General features: G+C 41.6%; 1 protein-coding gene across 1 annotated transcript in view; it reads right to left on the bottom strand.

The window, feature by feature from the left end:
• Window positions 1-24,582, bottom strand: part of LOC146833608 (cytochrome P450 2D20-like) — a 70,766-nt gene that overhangs the window by 27,790 nt on the left and 18,394 nt on the right. The window contains exon 2 of the mRNA XM_085599908.1: window positions 13,325-13,512. Within this exon, the coding sequence (XP_085456034.1) occupies window positions 13,325-13,512 (188 nt within the window). The remainder of the gene's footprint in view (window positions 1-13,324; window positions 13,513-24,582) is intronic.

Below are 24,582 nucleotides of genomic sequence, written 5' to 3'. Positions count from 1 at the left end.
CATGTCATTTGTGGTGGTGTTCTTGTGGTTTTGTCATTTGTCTGTGCTGTTTAGAAATGGTGTGACATTTATAAACACACAGTTCAGCAACAGAAGATGGCGGTGCAGTGTTGTTAGCAGGACAGTCACTGGATGAGTTACTGGCATCTCTGCGTGCATCCGACTCTCAGCATGAAGGGGATTCTCAGGTCGAAGGAGCAGATTCATTCACAGACTGAATCTCAGGGCCTCCCCAGAATCACCTCATCAATCACATTTGCTTCCTTGCCTCTATCTGCCCATCTCTTCATTACTCTACCTCACCCAATTCCTCTCCTCAAATCACCTGCCTACCTCCAACTCCCTGGACCCCTCATTGGTCTTTCTTTCTTTCTTTCTTTCTTTCTTTCTTTCTTTCTTTCTTTCTTTCTTTCTTTCTTTCTTTCTTTCTTTCTTTCTTTCTTTCTTTCTTTCTTTCTTTCTTTCTTTCTTTCTTTCTTTCTTTCTTTCCCTACATCTTACTTCCTTGCTTTCTTCCATTTCCTTCACCCATCCCTCCCTTCCTTCGTCCTCCCTCCCTCCCGTCCTCTTCTTATGCTCTCCCTTAATTCCTTCCTTCAGCCTATCTCTATCCCTCTGGTTCTTTTCTTTTCCCCTTCCGTTATGCCTTTCTACCTCTAACTTGTGTCCTCCTCTGTCCCTTAATCCATTTCTCTCCCTTCCCTTCTCTTTTCTCCATTCCCATCATTCTCTTCCTCTATTCCGCCCCTCCTAACACAATCTGTAATCTCTTCTTTCCTCTTTCTCCAAACACCCTCTGTGCTTCAATGAACCCCACCCCTTCATTCTTGTCTATATTCATTCCTACCTCCACCCCTTTTATTTTCTTTCTTCTTCTCTTCATCTCTCACTCTCTTGCTCCTTATCTTTTCACTCTCTTGCTCCCTACTTTTCTTCGCCCTTCCTTCTGTCTTACCTTATTCCTGCCTTCGCCCTTCTCTTTCTTGCTTTTTCACTTATTCTTTCCTTGTACAATACTCTCTTCTTCACTCCCACTCTCCCACCTTTCCCTTATTTCCTTCATTCCTCCTTCCCTTCTTCCACCCACTTCCATTAATTCCTTACTTTCTCTCACCCTATTCTCCCTCACTTCTATTAATTTTCCTTCTTCTCTTCACTTCTTCTTTCCCCTTCCCCTCCTTTTCCTCCATCTCTTCTCTCCTAACCCCGTGTCCATCTCTTTATTCACTTCCTTTCTCATAAGCCCCTTCTGTGCCTTTCTGTCATCACTTTCCCTCTCTTCTTTCCTTCCTCCCTCTTTTCAATCATTCCTCTTCCCCACCCTTTTTAGGTCTCGCCTGACCCAGCGCATGCGCTGGTCTGGCGAGACTTTTTGAGAGGGCTCCAAAAAGTGCTACCAGGGCAGCCTAGAGCTACAGTGCATGTGCGCGTGAGCGCGCGCCGCGCTTGACCGCGATTACTTTCACTTTCGCGGCCACATTGATGTTTGATCGCGATCACTTTCATGGCCGCTTGGCATAGACAATAGGTCTCCCTTTTGGGACCTTATAAGTATTTAGTTATGCAACTGTTGCATGGCTAAACACTTATAAGGTCCCAAAGGCGAGACCTATTGGCTATGCCAATGCTTGTTTGCTGTTGCCTCCTGTATTTTCGCTATGATTTTTGCTGGTCTAGATGCTTTGGGCACTGTACCACTGCTATTCAGTGCCACAGTGCAAGTGCTCCCTATTGTAAAGTATTGTATTGGATTAGTGACTCCATGATTGGCTATTTGATTTACCTGTCAGACCCTAGTACAGTGCACCATGTGTGCCCAGGGCCTGTAAATCAAATGCTGACGGTGGGCTTGCAGCACTGGTTGTGTCACCCACAGAAGCAGCTTGTAAAATGTGACTCAGGCCTGCCATTGGAGAGCCTGTGTGCAGCCTGAGGCTGCCATGTTGACTTGGCAAGTGCACCCACTTGCCAGTCCCTAAACCTTCTCTTTTCTACATTTTAGTCACACCTAAAGTAGGCCCAAGGGCAGGGTGCATTGTATGTAAAAGGTAGGACATGTCCTGATGTGCGTAGCATGTCCTGTAGCACAGCATGTCCTGATAGTGAATTACAGTCAATTTCGTTTTTCACTATTGCAAGACTACCTGTTCCCGTATGCCAGAATAGGCAGTTTGATTATAACATCTTATAATGTGACCCAGGGAACATGGTAAAAAAACATATTTAGTATGCCTGAACACAGAATGATAAAATACATCTTTTAGTGAAGTTGGTTTTAACATTCTGTCTTTGAAAATACCACTTTTAGAAAGTAGGTATTTTCTTGCCTAACCATCCAAGCCTGCCTCTGCTAGGCTGTGTATTCCATATCTGGTTTGTGAGTGACAGGGGCTGGTGTGGCTCCAGGAGACAGGGTGAGTCAGCACAAGGCTGAATAGACCTATCTGCATGAGGAGTGGGGGAGAGGTAGCACCTGGACCTGAATAGGGCTGGGCCTGCCTTCCACAATGCTGGCTCCACCTCACTGTGGTGTGTCTGATGACCCTGGCCCACATTGAAAAAAGGAAGACGTTGTGTACTGGCAGAATGCACCCAGAACTGGTTTGGACAAGGGTACAGACACTCTCTGCCTTCAGAGACAAAGGATCTGTGCGTATAAAAAGGGGGACCCAGACCCCTGAACTTTAGATAGCGTCTGGGAATCAAGACAACCCTTTGCCAAGGAGAAGAACCAAGGAAACTGAAGGAGGAGACTGCCCCTGTGCTGTGCTGTTGGGGTTGGCCTGCAGTGGTTACTTTATTGCCAAGGAAAGGAGAAAAGGAACTTTGTTTGTACCTTTACAATCTTGAAGAAGAATCTCCAAGGGCTTGAACTGTGCTTGCCTCCTGCCTGAAGTCTCAGGGATACAAGACTTCACCAACAGCTCCCCTGAATTCCCTTGCTGTGGAATTCAGCCTGCAGAGAGGTGGTCTACTGGTGTTTGGGCCCTCTGAGACTGTGTATCGCTGGGAGCTGGAAGTGCGACACAACAAGGAGAAGCGTGATGCCGCCGCAGCAGTTGCCGTCGCATTGCCGAAGAAGCGTGCCACCGCTGCAGCTGTTAGCGTCACATCATCGACGAAGCGAGTCGCATCACCGGAGAAGCGTGTCGCCGCCGCAGAGGTTGCCGTTGCATCACTGGAGTAGCGTGTCGCAGGGCCTGTAGCGGCTCAGAAGTTACCGAGTTCGCTGCACGGCCGTCGGGCGTGCATGCATCAAATCCAACGTTGTCGCATCGCATCGAGACGCCATTTTCTCGCATTGCACCGGATCATCGCATCGAGGCGTCATCTTGTCGCATCGCACCGGATCACAGTAAGAAACCAACGCATCACCTCCTCTCCAGTAAGGAACCAATGCATCACCTCCCCTGCGCTGCAGTAAGGAACCGATGCATCACCTACCCCGACGCAAAGAACCGACGCATCACCTTGCCTGCGTCCCTTTTGTTTGTATTGCAGGACGCATCCAAGGTACTTTGAGGGTAAAGTGTTGCATTTACCATCTAAATTGAACTGAGCTATTTCTACCATTTTAAAGTCATATTTTTGTTGTTTGGTCTTGTGTTAAGTTTAATAAGGATTACTTATTTTTCTAATCTGGTGTGGTGTCCATTTGTAGTGTTTTCAATGTATTACTGTATGCGTTCACAAATGATTTACACACTGCCTCTGAGATAAGCCTGTCTGCTTGTACCAAGCTACCAAGGGGGTGAGCAGGGGTTATTCAGGAGTGTATCCCCCTTTCCCTGACTAGAAGCAAGGGTTCCTATGTGAACAAAGGTACCTACCTCTGCCAACTAGAGACCCCCAGTTCTAACACATACAATATAGTGTGGAATAAGGTAAATAGGCAGCAACCAAATAATCCAGATGCAAAGCTTTGTCAGGATAACGATTACTGTAACCCATTCATTCGGTTAAAGGTCAGTGATGACCATCACCTTTACATCACTTTCATAAACTTCATAATGATTCCAATTCTTTGATCCTGGGTGTGCATTTTCTCACACCTTTTTACTTTAAGGGAGTGGAGAAAGTAGAAGTGAGAAATGATTCCTTAGAGCTTGTTGTGTACTGCAGTACTTTCTCTTCATCCTGTGACATTCTCCTGGGTTTGGGTTTGTTAGTCTCTGTTGTTGGTATTATCTTCAGTTGTTGCTCACTGGAAGAGGTCATTTGTTCCATTGTTCTGATTTCATACAGGACACTGTGGTGCTTTACTGTGTCACCAATTACCCCTGTCTCTATCTCTTGTATACCAGAGACGAACCTCTCCATGTCACTTCCCGTTTTAACCCCTTGTCCGTGGTGTTCATTAAGTCCACTTAGCCATCAACCTGTGCATGTTGTCCTGCCTTTGAAGTAGTACTCTCTCACCTCTACCTGTAGCTAGGTGACTCTTGTCCTTTCCATGCCCAGCAAATTTGCTCTTTCATAATTCAGTTCTGCTCTTCATGAGGAAGGTGGGTCAACCAACGTTTCACTTCCTAGCCTCGGTAAAAACTGAGAGCAGTGGAATAGGTTTCAGCTCTACTCTACTGAGATCAAATCAATTTATTATGGAGTCTTCGCAGCCTCCACCTATCCGCTTCTGAGTCGAGGTTAAGGGGGGCCGGGGGGTGTGCATTTTCCATAGTTTTGAGAAATCTGCATTGTCAATGTTGCTTTCTAATGCAAAGTACCATCTTAGCAAACTGTTTCCTGGTCAGGAGCAATATTTGACCCATTGGTGTGACTATTCTTTTTCTAACCCCTATGCTAGGTTGGCATCAAATGCATTGTATTGAATTTTGAAATAATGTGTTCCTGCTTTTTTCCAATGCAGTAAATTAGCCATGTTTACGACTGCTCGGTCACTTCCAAATTGTATGGTAACTATTGTTACTGGACATATCAGAAGTTGGAGAATTTACAGCAACCCCCACATTTTTCACTAGTAGATTTCAGCATTGCAAACTTGCTGATATTCAGCATGGAAAAACCGTCCTTTAAAGTGTGAGCCATGTGGCTTTTTGTGAGAGAAGAAAACTAGGATTCATTGGTATTTAGCACACTTGGCAGATACCACCCCTGGAATAATGATATTTATGAGGAGTAGTTTGTGATCGCATGGTTTTCTTTTTTTTAAATGCACTAGGTGTTTCTGAACTAGGGAAAGAAAGGTCCAGATACAAAAAGCACTTGTTCTGAAAAGCAGACATTTTCGAGATGTTGTATGCAGGTAACTCTTATAGGATTGTAAACCTATATCTTAAATTTAATTAAGATATAGGTTCTACAGTGTTGGTGCTAACTTGTAACCTTCATTGCAATCTCTGCAATTTCATCTTTTAGGCTTACATTATCATGAACTGAACGAAGTGGCATGAGATTTTTAATAATAACAACTTGGTTTGGTAATGAGACAATCTGACAAAAAACATGGATGTTTAATCCGTACTCCTCTTTGTCTCCCCATCCAGGTAGGAGTGCGGGCAAGAAGGCATACAAGACCAGATTGCAGAGTCACTGTCAACTCTGCTATCAGGTCTGCTTTCCGGAAAAGGTGATACTATAAAAAACTGCAAGTGGACGGGGGCGTGGCTTGAGCTGCTACAAGATAGCCGCGTCCGCCTGAGGCTCTGTGTCTCGAGCGGGACCTTTCTTCATTACCGGAGCTGATATCCCGACTCTTGAGGGCATGGATTGAGCGCATTGATGGAGTAGGCGCGGTGGCACAGGTAGCTGTTCATTTTAAGCTATTTTTTGCCCTGTTTACCCCGCGCCATTCTCCCTTCACGCTCCCTCTGCATTTTGTTTTCAGCAGGACGCTCCTTTTCCTCACAGCCTTCCTGGTGCTGCTCGCAGTGCGGTTTTTAAGACAGAGCCGCAGCTCACTTCTGGGGGCTTTGTGCCTTCGTTAGCACCTCATGAGCTTTAAGCTTTTAATTTCTCCTGCCTCTATTTGGGAGACACGTTCTTGCTCTGCACTTCGGAATACCATATGTAACTGTCTTTCTTTGCTCAATTTGGAGTCTTTGGCTAGAGCAACTGGCGCAATGCTTGGTATCTAATATTTGACTGAAGTTTTTGCTCTTCAATTTGCTTTGCCTTTCCTGAGAGATGGACTGAGTCTACCTGTCATGCAGTGGGCGCCTTCCCTATCAGTTAGCTGATACCTTGAGCTTTTTGTTGTTGCGGCGCTGATTGAGGACTATCTTTATTGCCTGTTATTTGCTGCGCCTCCTCTCTCTTTTTTGACTGCCAATCCTTTTTCTCCTCTCGACATCCCTTAGCTGGTCTTGGAACCTTCTGGGCAGTCTCTCAACCTTTGTTACTTCAATTCACTTACAGGAGATACTTCAGACTGCCTTGCAAGCTGTTGACGCAGGAGTATAACTTTCCTTCTTGTCACATCTTTCTTTCCAGCTGTTTTTATTGTTTTTTTCCCCCATATTTCTCCATGTTGCCTGCCTTCTGTGCTGCAACGCTACTTTATACCAGCCTTTTATGGAGCCTTCCCTTGGACAGAAGACTACCTCCACGAATATGTCTTCCATTAGAAAGGATTCTACCACTGCTGCTTCCTCTAAGAACAAAAAGAAGGAACCCACCTCTCCTACCAAATCTCCATTACCTATTACAATGGAGGACCTTATGGAAGAGCTCAAGCTTATGAAAACTTTTGTGATTGATACAAATGCTACCATCCAGCGGTTAGAGGAGAAATTGTCCAATTTAGATTCTATAGTGACTGCGGTTATTTAAAGGATTAGTGATACCCAGGATGTGATACCTCAAGTTGCAGCTATGTCTAAAGAGATTACCTGTCTCAAAATGCAAACGGAGGATTTAGAAAACCGCAAAAAGCGTAATAATCTTAGAATCTACGGTATTGATGAGGGAGAGGAAAAATCTGACATGCTTGCCTTTTTAAAAATAAATTTCCCCAAACTAATCTCAATTTGCATCGTGCCCATTGCATAGGCCCTAAACCTGGAGGTTCACTTTCTACCTCGTCAGTCATTCGTCCTAGAGGGATAATTGTTCTATTCCTGGAGTACTCCGAGCTGGTAATGGTCCTCTCGCCAGCTAAGCTCAGAAAGCAGATGTTATGGTCCGGTCAAAAGTTTTCTTCTCACAGGATGTGGCCTGCGCTACCACTGCTCATCGCAAGGAATTCCTGTCTCTTCGCCCGGCTCTTCGATCAATGAACGCTAGATACGGCCTGGTACATCCTTGCTTCTTCAAAGTTACCTATAAAGAACGCTCCTACTCCTTCAACCGTTCTGAAGATCTAAGACAATTTATTTCCCGACATAAAGGAGATGAGATGGACTTCGGTGATTCCTGAGAATTGTCTCTTCTTGTTTTGTCTTAAGTTTTCTGAGTTATCCTTTTTTTTCTATCTTAATGCTCTGAAGACATTGTCTTTTTTTGTTGTTGTCAGTTAGGACATGTTGTTTTATTATAGATTATAGTAGTTTGTCTGTATTTTTAGGAGATTATTTTTTACCACTCCCTTCGTTTTTCTCCACAGATGTCCTACTTCCCGTACAGACTCATTCCTCTGATGTTTTCTTCCCCCCTACCTTCCCATTTCATCCCTATTGTGTACAGTTGTTTCCAATGTTTGGTAACTGTCATTCCTTCCATCAGATTCCCCTGTTACAGTTGTTGTATTGCTTTATTTATATCACATTATGTCCTTTGTAGCTATTCCCTCCTTCTCTGTTATATCTCATATTATGCTCCGTGTTGTTCGCTTTTCCTTGTTTACTGGTTCTCGTCGTTTCCTGGTGTCTTCGTTAGATCTGCCATCTGTCCTTCCTTTGCGGCTCCCCACCTCCGCATGCTACTATTTCTCCTCTGGATCTGTATACCGTCATTTTTGATTGAAGCCTTCCAGCTTCATATCAACCTCTCTTCCTATATCATTTATTTTCTCTCCTTTTTTCTTTTCTTTCCTATTCTTCTTCTTATGTATTTTCCATTTTCTCTCTTTTCCTCTATGTGTTCTTTTATATATTCTTTAAATTTCTTCGGCATATTGTCCCTGATTATTTCCATCTTTTTCTTATTGTTTCTGGTTCATTGCTATTTTACTACCCCTTGTTCTCATTGGTTTTCACTATTCACTTTCCGGCATATAGCTGTACAAGTTGCCACATGTTTCCTGGAATGTGAAAGGACAGCGAAATCTTCTTAAAAACAGAGGGTACTTGCACATTTATCTAGGCTGCACTGTAAAATTGTGATGCTTCAAGAGACTCATCTTAATGATAATGACATCAATTCTCTCAAAAAGCAATGGGTAGGCCAGGTTTATTGTTCCTCAGCTAAGGATAGGAAAAATGGAGGGGTCACCTTATTTCATAAGTCCCTCTCTTGTGTTTCAGAGAAGGAGGAGAAGGATGTAGATGGTAGATGGCTCCTTTTACATCTTACTATAAATGGATCCCCGATCTCTCTCCTTAACATATACAGCCCCATTGGCGTTGATTCACAAGTTTGGCAGACCATGTCACATACTCTTCATTCATGTCCTAACACTAATCTACTGGTGGGTGGGGATTGCAATCAGATTAGGGATCCCTTCACAGATAGAAAGTCCACGGACAGATATATTCCCAATAAAATGCAAAAACCCTTTGCGAATACAATTAGCTCGAGGGGTTTGGTGGATGCCTGGAGGATATTTTCCACGGACACGTTAGAATTAACTTTTTATTCCCCTACCCACAATTCTTCTTCTAGAATAGATTCTATTTTTTTTGATTCCTCACCTCCTCTCCAATCTACTTAATGCTGAAATTGGGTCATTCTTATCTCCAAGCATGCCACCGTTTTGATTGACTTGCATCTTCCTTCCGAGCCTTTGAGACCTCGCAGATGGCGCTTTCATAATTACTTGCTTAAGGATCATAATTTTTGTGCTCTTTTCAAAGAGTTTTTGTCAGATTTCTTCCTTAGGAATGGTAATCCCGATATCCCTTTCCACACTATCTGGGATGCCTTTAAGGCAACAGCCAGAGGATTCATCACTGACTATGTTGCGGTTAAAAAGAAACAATGCATCAAGGACTCAGCTTCCTTATTAGCCTCCATTAAGCTTCTTGAACATGCCTACTTTTCTTCTAATAATGAAGATACACTTAAGAAACTAGTCCAGGCTAAATTGTGTTTCAATAGAAAATCCACGGAGGAAGCTTCTGGGGTTCTACTCAAAGTTAACTCTAAATTTTATGGTGGTCGCAACAGAGCTGGTAAACTGCTTGTGAACTACTTGAAGGTAAAATCCCAAAGATCTAAAATAATTAACATCATAGACGATGGCGGTGTTAATCATTTCAAGGATGAAAAAACTACTAAACTGCTTTACAGATTTTTATAAGACATTATACACTCCTGAATCATCCCCTTCTGATACGGCATTGGAATCTTTTTTTGAAGCTCTACCTCCTCGTTCTTCTTCCTCTCCTGATTGCTCTCTATTAGAAAAAGACATATCCTTTTCTGAGCTTAAGTCAGCCCTACCTCAATTACCTAAGGAGAAATCCCCTGGCCCGAATGGTTTTACTGCCGAGTTTTATTCTTGTTTCTCCCAGACTCTTCTCCCTCATCTTTTATCTTTTTTCCAATTCTTTATTTCTCATAAGGAGGCTCGTAGCTCATTTCTTGAAGACATGAGCTGTTTAATTCAAAGAATGAGAAAGATCCTTCTTTTTGTGCTAATTACTAACCTTAATCAATTTAGACTTCAAGATCTTTGCGAAGGTTCTTGCTCTTCGTAGTAATAAAGTTATTCCTGACTTGATTGGCTATGAACAAACGGGGTTTGTCAAAGGTAGAATGCTTGCGGATAACTCTAGAACTTCTTTTAAATATTATACATCTTGCTTCTAAAAGTTCCTCTCCTGTTGCAGCCATCACTCTGGACGCGGAGAAAGCTTTTGACCGCATTCATTGGCTTTTATGATGCGCGTACTCAAGTTGCATTGTTTTGGTCCGGTTATTTAATCTTTTATCAGTTCGTTATATTCTTCCACTAACACTTCGGTTTTTGTTAATGGTTTTCAATCCCCTTACTTTTCTCTTCAGTGCGGCACTCGCCAAGGTTGTCCTCTTTCACCTTTGCTTTTTATTTTATCTCTTGAGCCCTTTCTTCATTCCCTTAGACATTCTTCTGCTGTTCGGGGCTTTACACATACATCGGTTGAAATAAAGTTCACTGCGTATGCAGATGATATTCTGCTATATCTCTCTGATCCCTCTACTTCTTTACTCGCTTTCACAGATCTCTTATCTTCCTAGGCTGCCCTGTCTGGTTATAAATTACATTTTTCTAAACCCGAAGTCCTTCCATTAAATAAATACTGTCTAAGAAGTATGTTTGAAGGGACAGATTTCAAATGGAACACCAATTGCATTACATGTCTGGGAAAAAAATATTCCTCCTCAATAGCTAGAACGGTGCAACTCAATCTGGACGATGTTCTATTGAAGGTATCTGGCATGGCAGAGAAATGGTCTCCTTTATTCCTGTCTTGGTGGGGTAGATTGGACACTTCCAAAATGATGGTGCTTCCAGTTATACATTTTTATTTGGCCATGCTACCAGTATGACTTCCTCTAAAATTCTTTAAAACCCTTAATGGTATTTTGAGTAAATTCCTCTGGAATAACCGGAAAGCTTGTATATCTTTGTCTGCTTTGCTTTCTCCTAAGGATAGGGGAGGGGTTAATGTTCCCAACTTTCATCAATACCACTCCTCCTTCTTAATTCATCAGGTCCTGCCTTACCTTTATTCCTCGGATGATTCCCCTGTATTGATTTGGCAAAAATTGTCAGAATCTGTAGTTCATCCACTTCCCTTCTCTTCATTAGCTAATTTTACTCACCCCCTTGCTCGTTTAAGTCCCCCACTATTTCACATCTTATATCAACCTTTTATCCAGTCCTTGCAAAATATCTTTCTCCTCTAAAGATATTCCTGGACTCTTCCATATGGCATAATAAGTTCATTAACATTTCCAATCGTACTATCCTTTGGAAGGATTGGATTGTCAAAGGAATTATCCAAGTTAAACACCTAATGCTGGATATGCACTTTATGTCTTTCCAGGAATTTCAGTCTAAGTTTGGCACACCTGCTACTTCCCTCCTCAAGTTTGAATCTCTAAGACGGATTTTAATTCAACAGTTTTCTCCAAAACTCCCTCCTCCTCATCTACCCCCCTGTTAGAACCATTACCTACTTCCCTTTCTGTTCGGGCCTCCCATATATATAAGTATTTTCATTTTTCTTTTCCTACCCGCTCCAAAAGCAAAATTGAAATTTTATGGGAAACAGATTTACAACACACTCTTTCTACACACACATGGGATTCCATCTGGACTCGCTTACACCACACCTCTTGCAATGCTAGCACCACTCAAACTCCTTATTATTTTTCCCAGAGATTATTTTTAACCCCATTATCTGTCCCCAAGTTTAGTTCCGGCCTATTCCCCAACTGTTGGTTCTGTAAGAATACTCCTGGCACGTATTTACATTCCATCTTCCTTTGCCCTAACATTTCCCTTTTTTGGACAAAAGTTTGTAAATCCATTGCCTCCATTTGCCCCACCAACTTCCCTTTTGATATTTATTCCATCTTTTTGGGTAGTAATTCCATTCATTGGCTGGGTGCTTGTAAACTGGTTTCTTTTGTAGATTTATTAATTGCCATTGCTTTTCAAGTAATTACATCCATTTGGAAGGATGCCTCCAAAGTTTCCTTTTCTGCGTGGTGGAATCTTCTTTGCTATCATCACAGGCTAGATAGAGCCTCTGCAACTACTTCTCAGCAACTTATTCAAAAAGAAGCTTTTTGGTCTCCACTTACTAATCACCTATCCTCATATGCATCACGTACCATGGATAGTAACTTTGCATTTCAGCCGCCTTGAGTATTGAGTCCGATATGTTCCATATTGTTCATATTTCATTGAATATTTATTGTTCTCTCAGATTTGATATTGTTTATTAACCGAAACCCTCATTAGATTATTTTATATTGATTGTTGATTCTTTCGGTCTTTCTTTTTCCCTGTCTCTCCTTTTCTCTCTTTTTCTCCCTCTTTCTCTCTTCTTTCCCTATAACATTTAAAAAATGCTAATCTAGTATGGTACATATTTGTTTAACTTTGTTCTGAACATTGGTTTTTGCTCTTGATAATGTACGAAATAAAAATGTTTCATCCTTTGTTTTGCACATATATTCCTTATTACCCTCTGTACTGCCCTTATGATTATTATTATAATTCTGTACCTTGCCTTTTTAATTGTTCAACAAAGCTCTTTAAACTGAAAAAAAAGGCAGCAGCCTCAATTAGGGCGGCAGATCTGTTCCCATTTATTTTTGGAAATAGTTTATTTGAATTTTAAGTTAACATAAGATTGTCAGACAAAATAAAGTGATAGTCTCACACTGCCCGCCCTCACCACCAACCTGAGATTACATGTTGCACACACTTCCTTTCTTTGGCCTGTCAGCACAGTTCTATTTTCCTCACTCCTCTTCTGTTTTTAGTTTTGATAGTCACATCTGCACAAGACCCTCAATAAAACATGGCATTTTTGCATGGGAAGGCTACAAAATGTTCCTGAAGTAAGGGGAAACAATCCTGGGGCATTAGGCATATTTCAAATGTGGGGTCTCAAGAAGGACTCCAATATGGAGGCATTATTCCAGTAGCTACATTAAATTGGCATATGGGCTGTGAGGGAGCAGCAACTTAAAAAATGCAGCACATATATTCAAGGCTTGAATGTGGACCATGTTGTGAGGTATGAAGTTAAACATGACAGTGGTTCATGGCAATGGTATACTGGGGCCAGATATAGGCTGGTTACAGTAAGGGACCATAACACCATGCAACAAAGACCTGCTCACCCGCTGCTCCAACCATGCAAACAAAAACCTTATTGGATAAAGAAGCAGCTGGTAAAGTGGCCTCAAATGTACAATACAATGGAACATATACCGCAAGACTGCCAGAGATAGTTCCTCTGCAGACCAACAGTAAGCTCTAAAGCCATCTGTCATTTGTAGCATCACTTCTCTTTAGGGGTTTCCCTGTAAAGGACTTTTATCCAGCAAAACCCTTTTCTGCATCTGGAACCACACTTCTCTGCAGTGGTGTCTGTGTAAAGGATTGGCTCTGTAAAGGTATTCTTTGAAATGCCATAGATCAACTTAAAATAAATGTGAACTTTAGGAATCAAACAACTTTACAAATTAAGTAATGGACTAGTACCTTCGGGATAAAAAAGCCTTGGATCCAGGTATCTCTGTATGCCATATGTGGCAAAGCTACTGGAAGAATATCTCCATAGCGTTGGGTTACAAGGATCACGGCATTGGTGAAAGGCATACTGGCTTGATCCTCCATGACAGGATGCCTATTCCGTCCAATCACTTGATCAATTTCCCGGTGCACTTGACCTGCACACAATAAGGAACACTTTAGCCAGGATGTATGAATCTCATCTGTACTCAATATGTTTATTCTATACATTATCAGGTTAAATATGTTTTCTGTTGCAAGCAGATGTCTAGCCACTTACGTTTGTGAAGCCACCATGAGCAATATGATTATTATTCATATGATTATCCTGGACTGATTCAAAGATGAATCTCTGCTTCACCAACTCTCTGTGGATAAGACTGCCTGTGCCGGTGACTGTTCTTCGTGTGAAAGTACTCTCCAGGATGTACTGAGAACGCACTCTCTGCAACACTCATTCAAAGTACACATTTTCTCATCATTAGCTGGAGTCCAAATCACCTTGAAAATGTAAAATACAAATTCTCTCTTTTATTATTTCCATATTTGTTTACATCTGAATTGGAAGATACAGCAACTTTCTGAAATGACTCAATACACTTTGAAAAAGGTAGAATTTTATGTGCAGAGGAAGGCCAATAAATTACAGCTAAGCAGGACAGCACCACTTGACCCAAGTCTTCCTTTTAGTCTGCACTGTTGTGTGGTCTACAGAGGACATATCCATCTTTTCTTCTAGTTGTCTGGCATGATGTGACAGATTAGGGTGCTGCAAGATAGGAGGTCAACCAAAATCCCCTTTTAAAGGTGTATTAGAAGGTCATGCAGATGCCTTTGGAGTTTGTGAAAGGGATGTGGCAAGAGGACTGAAAGATGTATTATACAGGTAGGCGCTAGTGACCTTTACTATGTTGGTAGGTTTTAATGACATTTAGTATGTGTGTAGGTTTTAGGGACAGTTAGAATGTGTGCAGGGTGTAGGGATATTTGTTGTGTCTTTTGTGGTAATGGGAATTTATTTTATGGGAGGATTCTATGTCTATTACATTAGAAAGCTTTAGCACTTTGATTGTGCAGCCAGGATTTATAGACAACTATTTCGTTGAAAGGCTTTAGGAGCATATGTGATATGAGCGCAGTTTAGGAAAATTAATTATGTGGGCAGGTTTTCCAGTCAATTGGTTTGCAGTGGTTAATTAGAGCTGGTGGTAATGGCTGTGCCCACTGCCATTCATTTTTGAGGACCAGCTCTTATTTTTCTGCATTGGACATTTAACCAGAGCAAGATCGGAAAAAAACACACAAAGGAGAAAGAAGGAGGGACAGAAGACGCAAAAACGTCACAAAGGGAGAAAGCAGTGATTGGCAAGGGACCAGGCACACACTTGCCTAATAGCAAAATTAAGATATCACAAGAACCAGACAACTCTAGGGACTCTGCTCCTTGGACTAATCTCTAAATAGATACCATGGTTTCCCAGCTAACATATCTAGGTGCCCAAAAGGCTGAATGCCAATCTCTATGGGGCTTGTCCAAACCTAGAACCTAAAGTGGGATCTACCAAGGTTACCTACATAATCCATGGGTTTCCTAATGCTATAACTGGATGAAACACACTACCCTCTTATTGCTCTTCGAATCAACCCATAACAATTTGAATAAATATACAAGTGTCCAATTCTCTTTGTGCCTTTGGAGTTGGTGGGTATTAGGCTTGCAATGTGGGACTGAATACCAGTGACTCACCAGGGAACCCTGGTGCCTCCTATGCAGCATTTTGCTGTTCTAGAAGTCTGACCTGGAACTGCCATCCCAGATAAGAGTAGGAGAAGGACATCCATGGGCATGCTCTTCAGACTCCAGTATTTATTTGACTCATCCAGACAATCATACAAAGTCAGGTTCTAGCTCTCTCCTTCCATTGCGAAGGTACACCTAGCTTCTGTCCCACCTATAGAAAGTGTAGCATCATCACTGCCACTTTCAATAACATTGGCAGACACAAAAAGGACTTCCTGTTATAAACTTGATACACCTGTGACATTGCACTCTGTACAAAGACTATACACAGTCATCCTAACAAAAAGAATTTCTGAAAAACTTATGCACTGAATCCCTATTAATGTGCTGGAGCGGATCATCGACTATAGCATCACTAGACCTCACATACACTTTCCCTAAAAATACCTTAACTATTTGTGGGAGCAAAAAGGTTTCATATATATATTAATGTGCCTCAATGACTGTAGCAGTGTTCTAAAAACAAAAAGACAAGAGTTGGGAGAAAACAAATTCTACATCAATTGAACCAAATCAAAGGGCATGATTTAGATCATGGCGGATGGGTTACTCCATCACAAGTGATGGATATCTAGTTTTCTGAACTATGAAGCCCAATATATCCTATGGGATTTCCATTTTGGAGGATGGAATATCTGTCACCATTGTGACAGAGTAACCAGTCTTCCAAGATCTAAACCAGACTCATAGTCTTTCTCATATATTCTTCCAAATTAATTCGGTCTTTAACAGAAAGAGTGAAAGAGTGAAGGTAGAACTTTTGGTGGCTTAGTGTATTATAATATCTTAATTTTATGGCTGCTGTTGTGTTTTTCTGTAACACAACTAATGAATCTTAGTTGTCTCTAGAAAGTCAAATCAATTACTGACTAAATGGTAACAGAACTTGCATTGATTAAGGTTTGATGGCCAATCGTGGATTCAAAGAATTGAGGGAGAGATTCGAACTTCAAATCTCAGTTTAAAAAAAAAAAAACTTACAAAAAGGAATTGTCTATTAAGTAGTTGCAGGAAAAGGTTTTTACTAATGCAAAGCCTTCCGCATTGTTGTTAGATATTAGATGTTGGCAACAAGGGATCTCAGGTTGGTAAACAAATCACAAGTGTAGCCGTGCCATTCTGTCCTCAAACAATGTGAGAAAATATGACACATTTTCATAATAGTGAATGGCAGTATCAACACTGCATAATGTGAAGAACAGAACACTCATTTGTAAATCTTTTTCACATTGAATACTTCTTCTGTTATGATTGCCATATAAGTAAAAAAAAAGACAATTACTCAAAAAGCTAGGAAAGGACAGCAGACTTTGTAAATATAGTCTAAACAGATATGGTTATTTTCATATTTTGGGATGAGAGGTGGATGTTCATTCAGAGGGAGGGAATTAAATACTTTGTAAAGTGACCCTTCATATTAGTGATTTTGATGGATGAAGAAGACAATCATGATAAGAGCTCTAGGATTAGAGTACGTCTGGAAATGGAACAAGCGGAAGTTGCAGAAACTTAAGTGTACTCTTGGACGACCTTCCTAGGCTCCTTAATAAACATGAACAAGTTACTCCTTGAAATAAAAATACTCAAAAAACACCATGATCAATACTAGGGGTGGGCGGAATTTGCGAAAGTGACTTTTGCAAATTATCGCGAAAATGTTAAAACTCTCCGCAAACACGCGGAAATATCGCGAAGATGCGGAAGTTTTTTTCCCGCCCGTTCGCGGCATTTTCTGCGTGGTCACGGCTGGCCAACTTACCCCTGCGGTTACTCGCGGGTGCGGCCATCTTGTTTTCACTCTTCTCACGGTGCATGATCGCGAGAAGAAAGACGTGATCGCGCGACCAATGACATTACTGCGGGCGCGAACTGTCGCGAGACAGCGCAAATGGCTACCAACAATCCAACATCTCGTGGAGAACGCGACCGGATCGGGAAAACTTGTCGGCGAACGCGGGGATTCAGGTAAGGTGATCGCGCGCGCGCGAGAATGTATTATTTTACAGCACGAGCAAGAAACAAATTATCGCTAAGCTGCGGAATGCGGAAATTTTGACATTTTCGCGCTCTCCGCGGAACACGAAAATGTCAAATTATCGCAATTTCCGCGAGCGGAACGGAAATTTAGCCCAGGCCTACACATTACCTCTAGCCCTCAATGTGCATCACCACCAATATGACTTCGGTACTGCCGACTCCAGGCTGAAAAAAATCATCTTTTGAAATCGGACATCGGTCCGCGCTGCGTTACGCCCACCCTGGAGCTCAGGAAGAGCAGCAGGGCAGCAACACGAGGCGAGTGGTTGTAGCGTTAGCACATAAGTTGCGGCTGCACGCTCTGGTGGTGTGGAGGTTGCAAACCCATAAGGGGAAGAGCAGCCATTCGCCATTGGTGAGGGAGGATGCCAGAACTTGAGAGATAGGGGGACAATTGCGTGGGTTTTCCTTTGCGGGCCAAAAGGGCAGGTTGTAATGGGGCCCAGAGCTAAAACAGAGGAGAAATCCGTGGGCATAGAAAGGCAGACTACCTCACTTGATTTAGTTGCTCTGTCCAGCTCAACCTCCCCAGCAAGCTCGCACAAGGGTCTTTCTAGAGAAAAACGGAGGTGGGAAGTAAAAAGAAAGGTAAAAAAACAAAAGAAAAAAGAAGAGTTAGCAGATCCGAAGCTTAGAATTACACCATCTCTACGTTCTTTCTTTAAAGTACAACCGTCAGTGCTTACACTAAAAAGACCACCACAAGCTGAATTAGAGGGTCCTAAAGCCATTCTGGGGTTTATAGCTGCTACAGATAACCCAGCCCCAGTTATGGAGAATGGTGAGCAATCCAGTTAGGACAACGCCGAAAAAAGAGTGCTAAAGTAGTTACCCCTGTCGGAATAAAAAACTTTAATGGTTGTATGGACGATAACACCCAGGACAAAGGAGATCAGGATTATGGTGGGCATACACCAGACACAAATACAATAACCCTAGATAAATGGAATCCGGACGGACTATCGGTCAGCTCCCTAGAGGCGATGATGGGAACTCTAACGGCAGACATCAGGAATGGTTTCTCAGTATCAGATGCAAATCAGCGCAAGATAGTGGTTTTTGCGAGACATTGGAAAAAAAGTTAGATACGCTATCCGACAGGACAGAAATCCTCGAAAATACTGTGCGTAGGGATGTGCAGGGCCTTCAGGAAAAGTTGGAACAGCTAGAAAATAATCCCAGAAGGAATAATCTGAGGATATTAAATATACCCGAAGGTAAAGAGAGGGAAGATTTAAAATCATTTGTAGTAGCTCTTATAAAAGCCTCAGTTCAAATAGAGTAGAGTGAAGTGGACATTGCAAAAGACATACAAATAATACACAGGGATCCCTTCAGGAAAAACCCGGGTAGAACAAAACCAAGAAAGATTCTTATTAATTTTCAGACTTATGCGCTTAAAGAAAAAATTCTAGTATCTGCACTAAAACTAAAAACCCTGAAAGGCCCTGACTTTTCTTTCGAAATAAGATCAGACTTATCACGAGCCACTCTAGATAGACAGTGGGCGCTGGGTGGACGTATGAATGATTTAAAAACAATTGGGGCAACTGTATAATTTAAATTTCCTGCTTCACTGCGAATAATGTACAATAATAACATGCACATGATTAGGAATACAAGGGAAGCAGATGATCTATTAGAAAGTATCAGGGGAGGTGGAGGGGATAGTTGAGGAGGTAGGTGTTACACCACAATGAGCTGATATCCATTCGACACACACACAGAATGTATCTTTAATGGGGCTGTGAGTTAATGGAGCAAAAGATTAACTTGGACCAACATCATGCCCAAGAAGAAGAAGCAGGGGTGGGTTCTCGAGGGTAAGGTGGGAGGGTGTCACAGGGTGGGGAGCATTTGGGGAAAAGAAATCCTCAAATACCTCAGTATTAGTAAGTAAAAGTAGCATAGTAAAGACAGGTCTATACAGTTCTTAACTTGGAATGTTAATGGGTTACATGTGAAGGGGCGTAGGGACAGGCTACTTCAATATCTTAGAGTCTCCCCCGCACAAATGTTGGTTCTACAGGAGACACACCTGTTGAAAAAGGAATGTGTTGATCTCTTTGAAAAACAAAGATGGGTACAACAAGTTTTATGCACAGATCAGAGTGGAAATATCAGAGGGGTTGCAATAATTGTGAAAAAACAAGCAAAAATATGGTTGACACAAACAAAGGCTGATAAAGAGGGTAGGTGGGTCATAGCTGATGCTAAAGTAGATGATAAGCCACTAACGCTAGTAGGCTACTATGGCCCAAACCATGATGATTGCGAACCATTGAAAAATCTTTTTGCCAATCTATTAGATTCCCTGGGCCCAATAATCATGGGAGGGAGGGAATATTAATGTTGTATTAGATCTAAAATTAGATAAATCAAATAGAACTAGAGCAACACTGATGCCCAATTCATGAGCATTACTAAAAACTATGATGACTCAGCACATACTGTGCGACCTCTGGAGAGAAAGAGCCAGAACATTACAGGGTACATCTTTTCGCAACAAGAAACATGGGAGTAGGTCTAGAATAGACTATTTTCTGGTAGATTGGATTCTTAAAGAAAACATCTCAGACATTGAATACAAGGCAGCCCATCTATCAGATCACTCGGCAGTCCTCTTAACACTAAAAAACAGCACCAGGTGTGAAGAGAGAAGGTGGATTCTGGACCGTACCATACTGGCAGAAAGTGAAGCAATGGATAACCTTAAGGAAGAAGTTAGAGAGTTTATTGAGGTTAATAGTGGCTCAGCCTCAAATGGAATAGTGTGGGATACTCTAAAGGCTTTCATTAGAGGTAAGATAATCAGTGTAACCTGCCATAGGAATAAGTTGTACAGAGGAGAAATCTCACGATTAGAGGATGAGATGGAGTGAATAGATGTGGAAATAAAAAGATCAGTTCTGGAGAATAAAGTGGAATTAGAAAAGAAGCAGCTCCAAATGAGGAATCAACTATCAGAGATCCTTCAAATATGGATTAGAAACAGGTGGGATGCTAGCAAGCTAGCACATTTCGAGTATGGAGAGGGAGCAGGTAAACTCCTTGCCTGGAAGGTTAAGACGGAACAGGATAAGAACAGGATTAAGGAGATTAAGGAAGATCAGTCTCGAGTGGTGAGACCGAAATAAAAGAGGCCTTTAAGGAGTTCTTTAGTATTTTATATATGGAAGAGAACGAAGATATGGTAGATACCGAGATATAGGGCTGGCTTGCCGTATCTATTCAACCCATAGATGCAAATCAACAAAAGATTTTAAATCAAGAGATTACCAAGGAGGGAGTGGTGAAGGCCATTTAAACTAGCAAAGGGGGAAAGCGGCGGGGCCCAATGGCATACCTACGGAGCTGTATAAAATCTTGGCAGAGGTCGTATCCCCTCTTTTGACACAAGTAATGTGTGAAGTACTAGGCCATGGAATGCAGCTACCAAAATCATGGAATGAGGCCACGGTCACCCTCATCTTGAAACCGGGTAAAGATCCAGCATTATGTGAGTTGTATAGACCAATATCTGTTAAAAATTCAGATTACAAAACCTTCACAAAATGTTTAGCCAGTAGACTAGCTAAAATTGCGGTCTATACAGACCACGAAGATCAGAGAGACTTTGTGAAAGGGAGATATCTACTCTACACAAGCTTACCTATGAGCCTATTGGGGCTATCAACTTCGCTACAACCTTTGACACCCCTTTAGCTATAACAACACTGGATGCCTCCAAAGCATTTGATAAGGTGAGATGGTCTTATCTATTTACAGTACTGAAGAGATATAATCTGGGGAAAACATTTGTAGAGCAATAAAGTTAATATACCAAGAACCTGTAGCAAGAGTCCTGGTGAATGGAAAGCTATCCTCCCCTTTCAAAATACTTAGGGGTACAAGACATGGCTGCCCTCTCTCCCCTCTCCTATTTAATTTCTATATGGAGCCCTTTCTTTTAGAATTAGACATACAACTGATATTCCCTCCTTTTTTCAGGGAGATTGGGTCAGGAAAGTCGCACTATATGCAGACGATCTTATGGTATACTCATCTGACCTGGACGCTGCTCTACCAATAATTCTACATATAGCAACAGAATTTGGAGAGAAGTGTCGGAGTACTCAGTGAATGAGCATAAGACAGAAGTGATGATATGGAATCAAGTAAGCAGTAACCCACTAATTAAAAGGGAGATGCGATAGCTTGGTTTAAGAATAGTTCCAGACATCAATACAATTGCAGAAAATAACTTAAGGAGGGTGTTTAAAGAGATTGTTCAATTAATGAAGAGCTGGGTACACCTCCCATGAATGATCTTAGGGAGAGTTAGTTTGGTTAAGATGACTATTCTGCCAAAGATTACTTTCATATTTAATTCCTTACCACTACACTTGAATAAAATCACCATACACAATATACAGCAGGCAATAAATTAATTTATCTGGGCTAACAAAGGGGTGAGAATCTCATGGAAGAAGCTACGGAGGAGGGAGAAGGGAGGCCTCTCCTTGCCAGACATACAATATTATGCGTCGGCTTTCAAATAAAAAAATTCTAGAATGCTTGTAAAGATACCGGATGGATCCATAATAGGTTTAATGTTCTCTGCAATGCTAAATGATTGTAAAATAGATACAGATGGTTTCCTTTTCAAATTTGGAGATCCTACATTTTTTAAGAAAGTAAAATTGAAGGTGCTACAGTCAATGGCAAGGATGTGGTATCACATTAGACGCCTCTCGAAAATGGACTACTACTCCCACTTTGCCCCGATTTGGGATTCACCAGTGACACCAGAATCCCTCAATGACAAGCTGGCGATACCCATCAAAGATGCGGGCCTAAAGATCTGGGGAGATTTGACAAGAGAAGGAAATCTGTTACCCTGGCACGACCTAAATGGGCTGAGGAAGGGTACCCTATCAAAGTTTAAATATTTACAAATAAAAAGTTGCTAGCAAAGTAGGAAATCGACATTTTGGTGTAGGTAACATCTTAGAAGACCAACTGGTAACAAAATCACCAGGAGACAATGAAGTAGCACTATGGTACTGGCACCTTCAAGATACCATGGATGGAGATTTCATGCTGGCTGAGGAACTGTGGGGAAACTACTTGCCGAGGAAGCAGCTGCAGAATATTTGGCAAGTATCTATGCGCACACTTTATGTCATTGTCAAACCTGCTTTTTTAAGAAGAGACCACCTTTTGTCACTTCATAGGGCATATATATCACCCACAAAATTATCTAAGATAGGGAACGGAAGCTGAACCACCTTTTTTCACTTCATAGGGCATATATATCACCCAAAAATGATCTAAGATGGGGAAAGGAAGCTGAACCAACTGTGCTAAATGTGGGTTGGAAAAAGCAACAGATGTGCATATGTTTTATCAATGCCCCACAATCAGTAAGTTCTTGAACAAAGTGGAAACAACAGTGTCAGGTATTTTGGGTCAGCAAATAAAGGTAAGCCTCTCACTGGTTATTTTTGGGGTAGTTGAAGATCTTGTGAGCAACGTTTGAGATCTGCTCTTTTATGCAATACGTTTAGCTAGAAGAGAAATTCGTCATAAATGGGTGAGTAGTTCACCACCACAACATTCGGAATGGTTGGAATCCCTCATATATATGTCTAAGATGGATCTATCGGGGGAAAAGTCAAAGAAGAAAGCTTTCTGGAACCTGTTATTAAAAGGGATGGAGAGCCCAGAAGGGCTGTTGTAAAATTTGAAGGATAATGTTGATATAATGATCAAATTATGCCCAATGATTACACCAGCTAATACTCTTGGACTGCCATTTGGCCCTTCCACACTTCGAATATCAAAGCAGTCCTGGTGTTTACACTGTGTGAGAGAGACAGCCGCAGAAAGGTTGGCGCCCATTGTAGTAAGCCCGTCTGAGGTCAGTATCTCCCTTGATAATAAGGGCAGAAAAAAAGTGACATCATTTCTGAGGTGAATGAGGACAAAAAAAAAATGTTGTATATATTTTACGTTACATTATATCTTGTAGACTTTATTCAATGCATATGGCGATATTTGAAAATATTCTAGAACACAATATGTATGTTTATTTTACAACTATTATTTCCCAATGGTTTTAAATGGTTTTATATTGTATTGTATTATGCTCTCCTTTTCGCTCATTACCCTATAGCTAGAGTATTACTTTCTCCCTCCCCTTTTTGTTTCTTTTCCTCCCTTTCTCCAGTTCCAATTTTTGTATCCTTTTTACATATGCAACTGTTTTGGCTTTTGTTGCTGCTTTATGAACTCATTGTATTCTTTATACTTATATTCACATATTGTAGCTTTTGTTAACTATGTGTGCTATATTGCATGTTGCTTTTTTCAATAGACTTCTCTTTCAAACTTAAAAAGACTGACATCATCACTCCCCACCTCTCTCAATGTTTACTCTAGGAGAGAAATCAACTGCAGTAGCATCTCTGACCACAAAGAGGAAGGGAAGAGCTCAAGAGCCTCAAAAGATCAATAGGTTGAAGGGTAAAACACCAATGTTTGGTGTGTTTTCTAAGGCACACTTTCTCCGCCATTGTTTTTTGTGTGGGTGTGTTGCCCCTACACTTCTCCTGCTGTTGGACCTCACAAACAACCCTTCTGCAAAGGTTGTATCCCTTCACTGTAACATGTGTTTGCAGTCCACACCTACGTAGTAGTTACCAGGCCTATTTTCAAGCCCCTTGCACCTCTGGTGTGTAACTTTTTGTCGTGCACTGGCAGCGCAACCTGCTGTCCCATATTTGCAAGGACACGTAAAGCAACCCTGCGTGGCTTTTCGAGTCCTTGTATTGACCCAAATGGTGTTCAAGCCTACACATCAAGCTGGTCATGTTCTGGATCAGATATTTTCGACTGCACCACTGGAAGTGGACACTCCCAACCCATTTGTTTGGTTGGCCCACTATATGATTAAATATTGGTGGTACTGTGTTGGGAGGAATCAACTACAAGCGGAGTTAGTGTCTCGTGTGTCGAGAGCATTTCATAAAATTCAGATAGGGACCCTTTGCAGGGCATTGGAGGAGAGAGTGCCTGCACTTTCAGGTGATGTGGTCACTGGTGCTGGTCTCTTGGATAAATGGATTGTCTCCACTACTTGTGATCTGGCACCTGAATTGGCATTACAGTCATGCCAAGCCAAGCCTTCCTGTCCCTGGTACATAGACACCCTCAAAGTGGTTAAGGGTTAGCATAAACATCTGTAAAGACAGTGGAGGGTATCATATAGCTCAACTGCTAAAGTCAGGTACAAAGTGGCTTTAAAAACTTTTTACTAAGAGGTCAAAATAGCAAAAAAAAACTATTTTGAGGACAGAATGAAAAATGCTGGTGACAGGCCGAGAGACATTTTTTAAATAGGCTGGCT

Source organism: Triturus cristatus, chromosome 4_2 (genome assembly GCF_964204655.1).
Source record: "Triturus cristatus chromosome 4_2, aTriCri1.1, whole genome shotgun sequence".
Classification (NCBI taxonomy): domain Eukaryota; kingdom Metazoa; phylum Chordata; class Amphibia; order Caudata; family Salamandridae; genus Triturus; species Triturus cristatus.
Note: the sequence above shows the minus strand (reverse complement) of the source record. Positions and strands in the feature narration are given on the sequence as shown.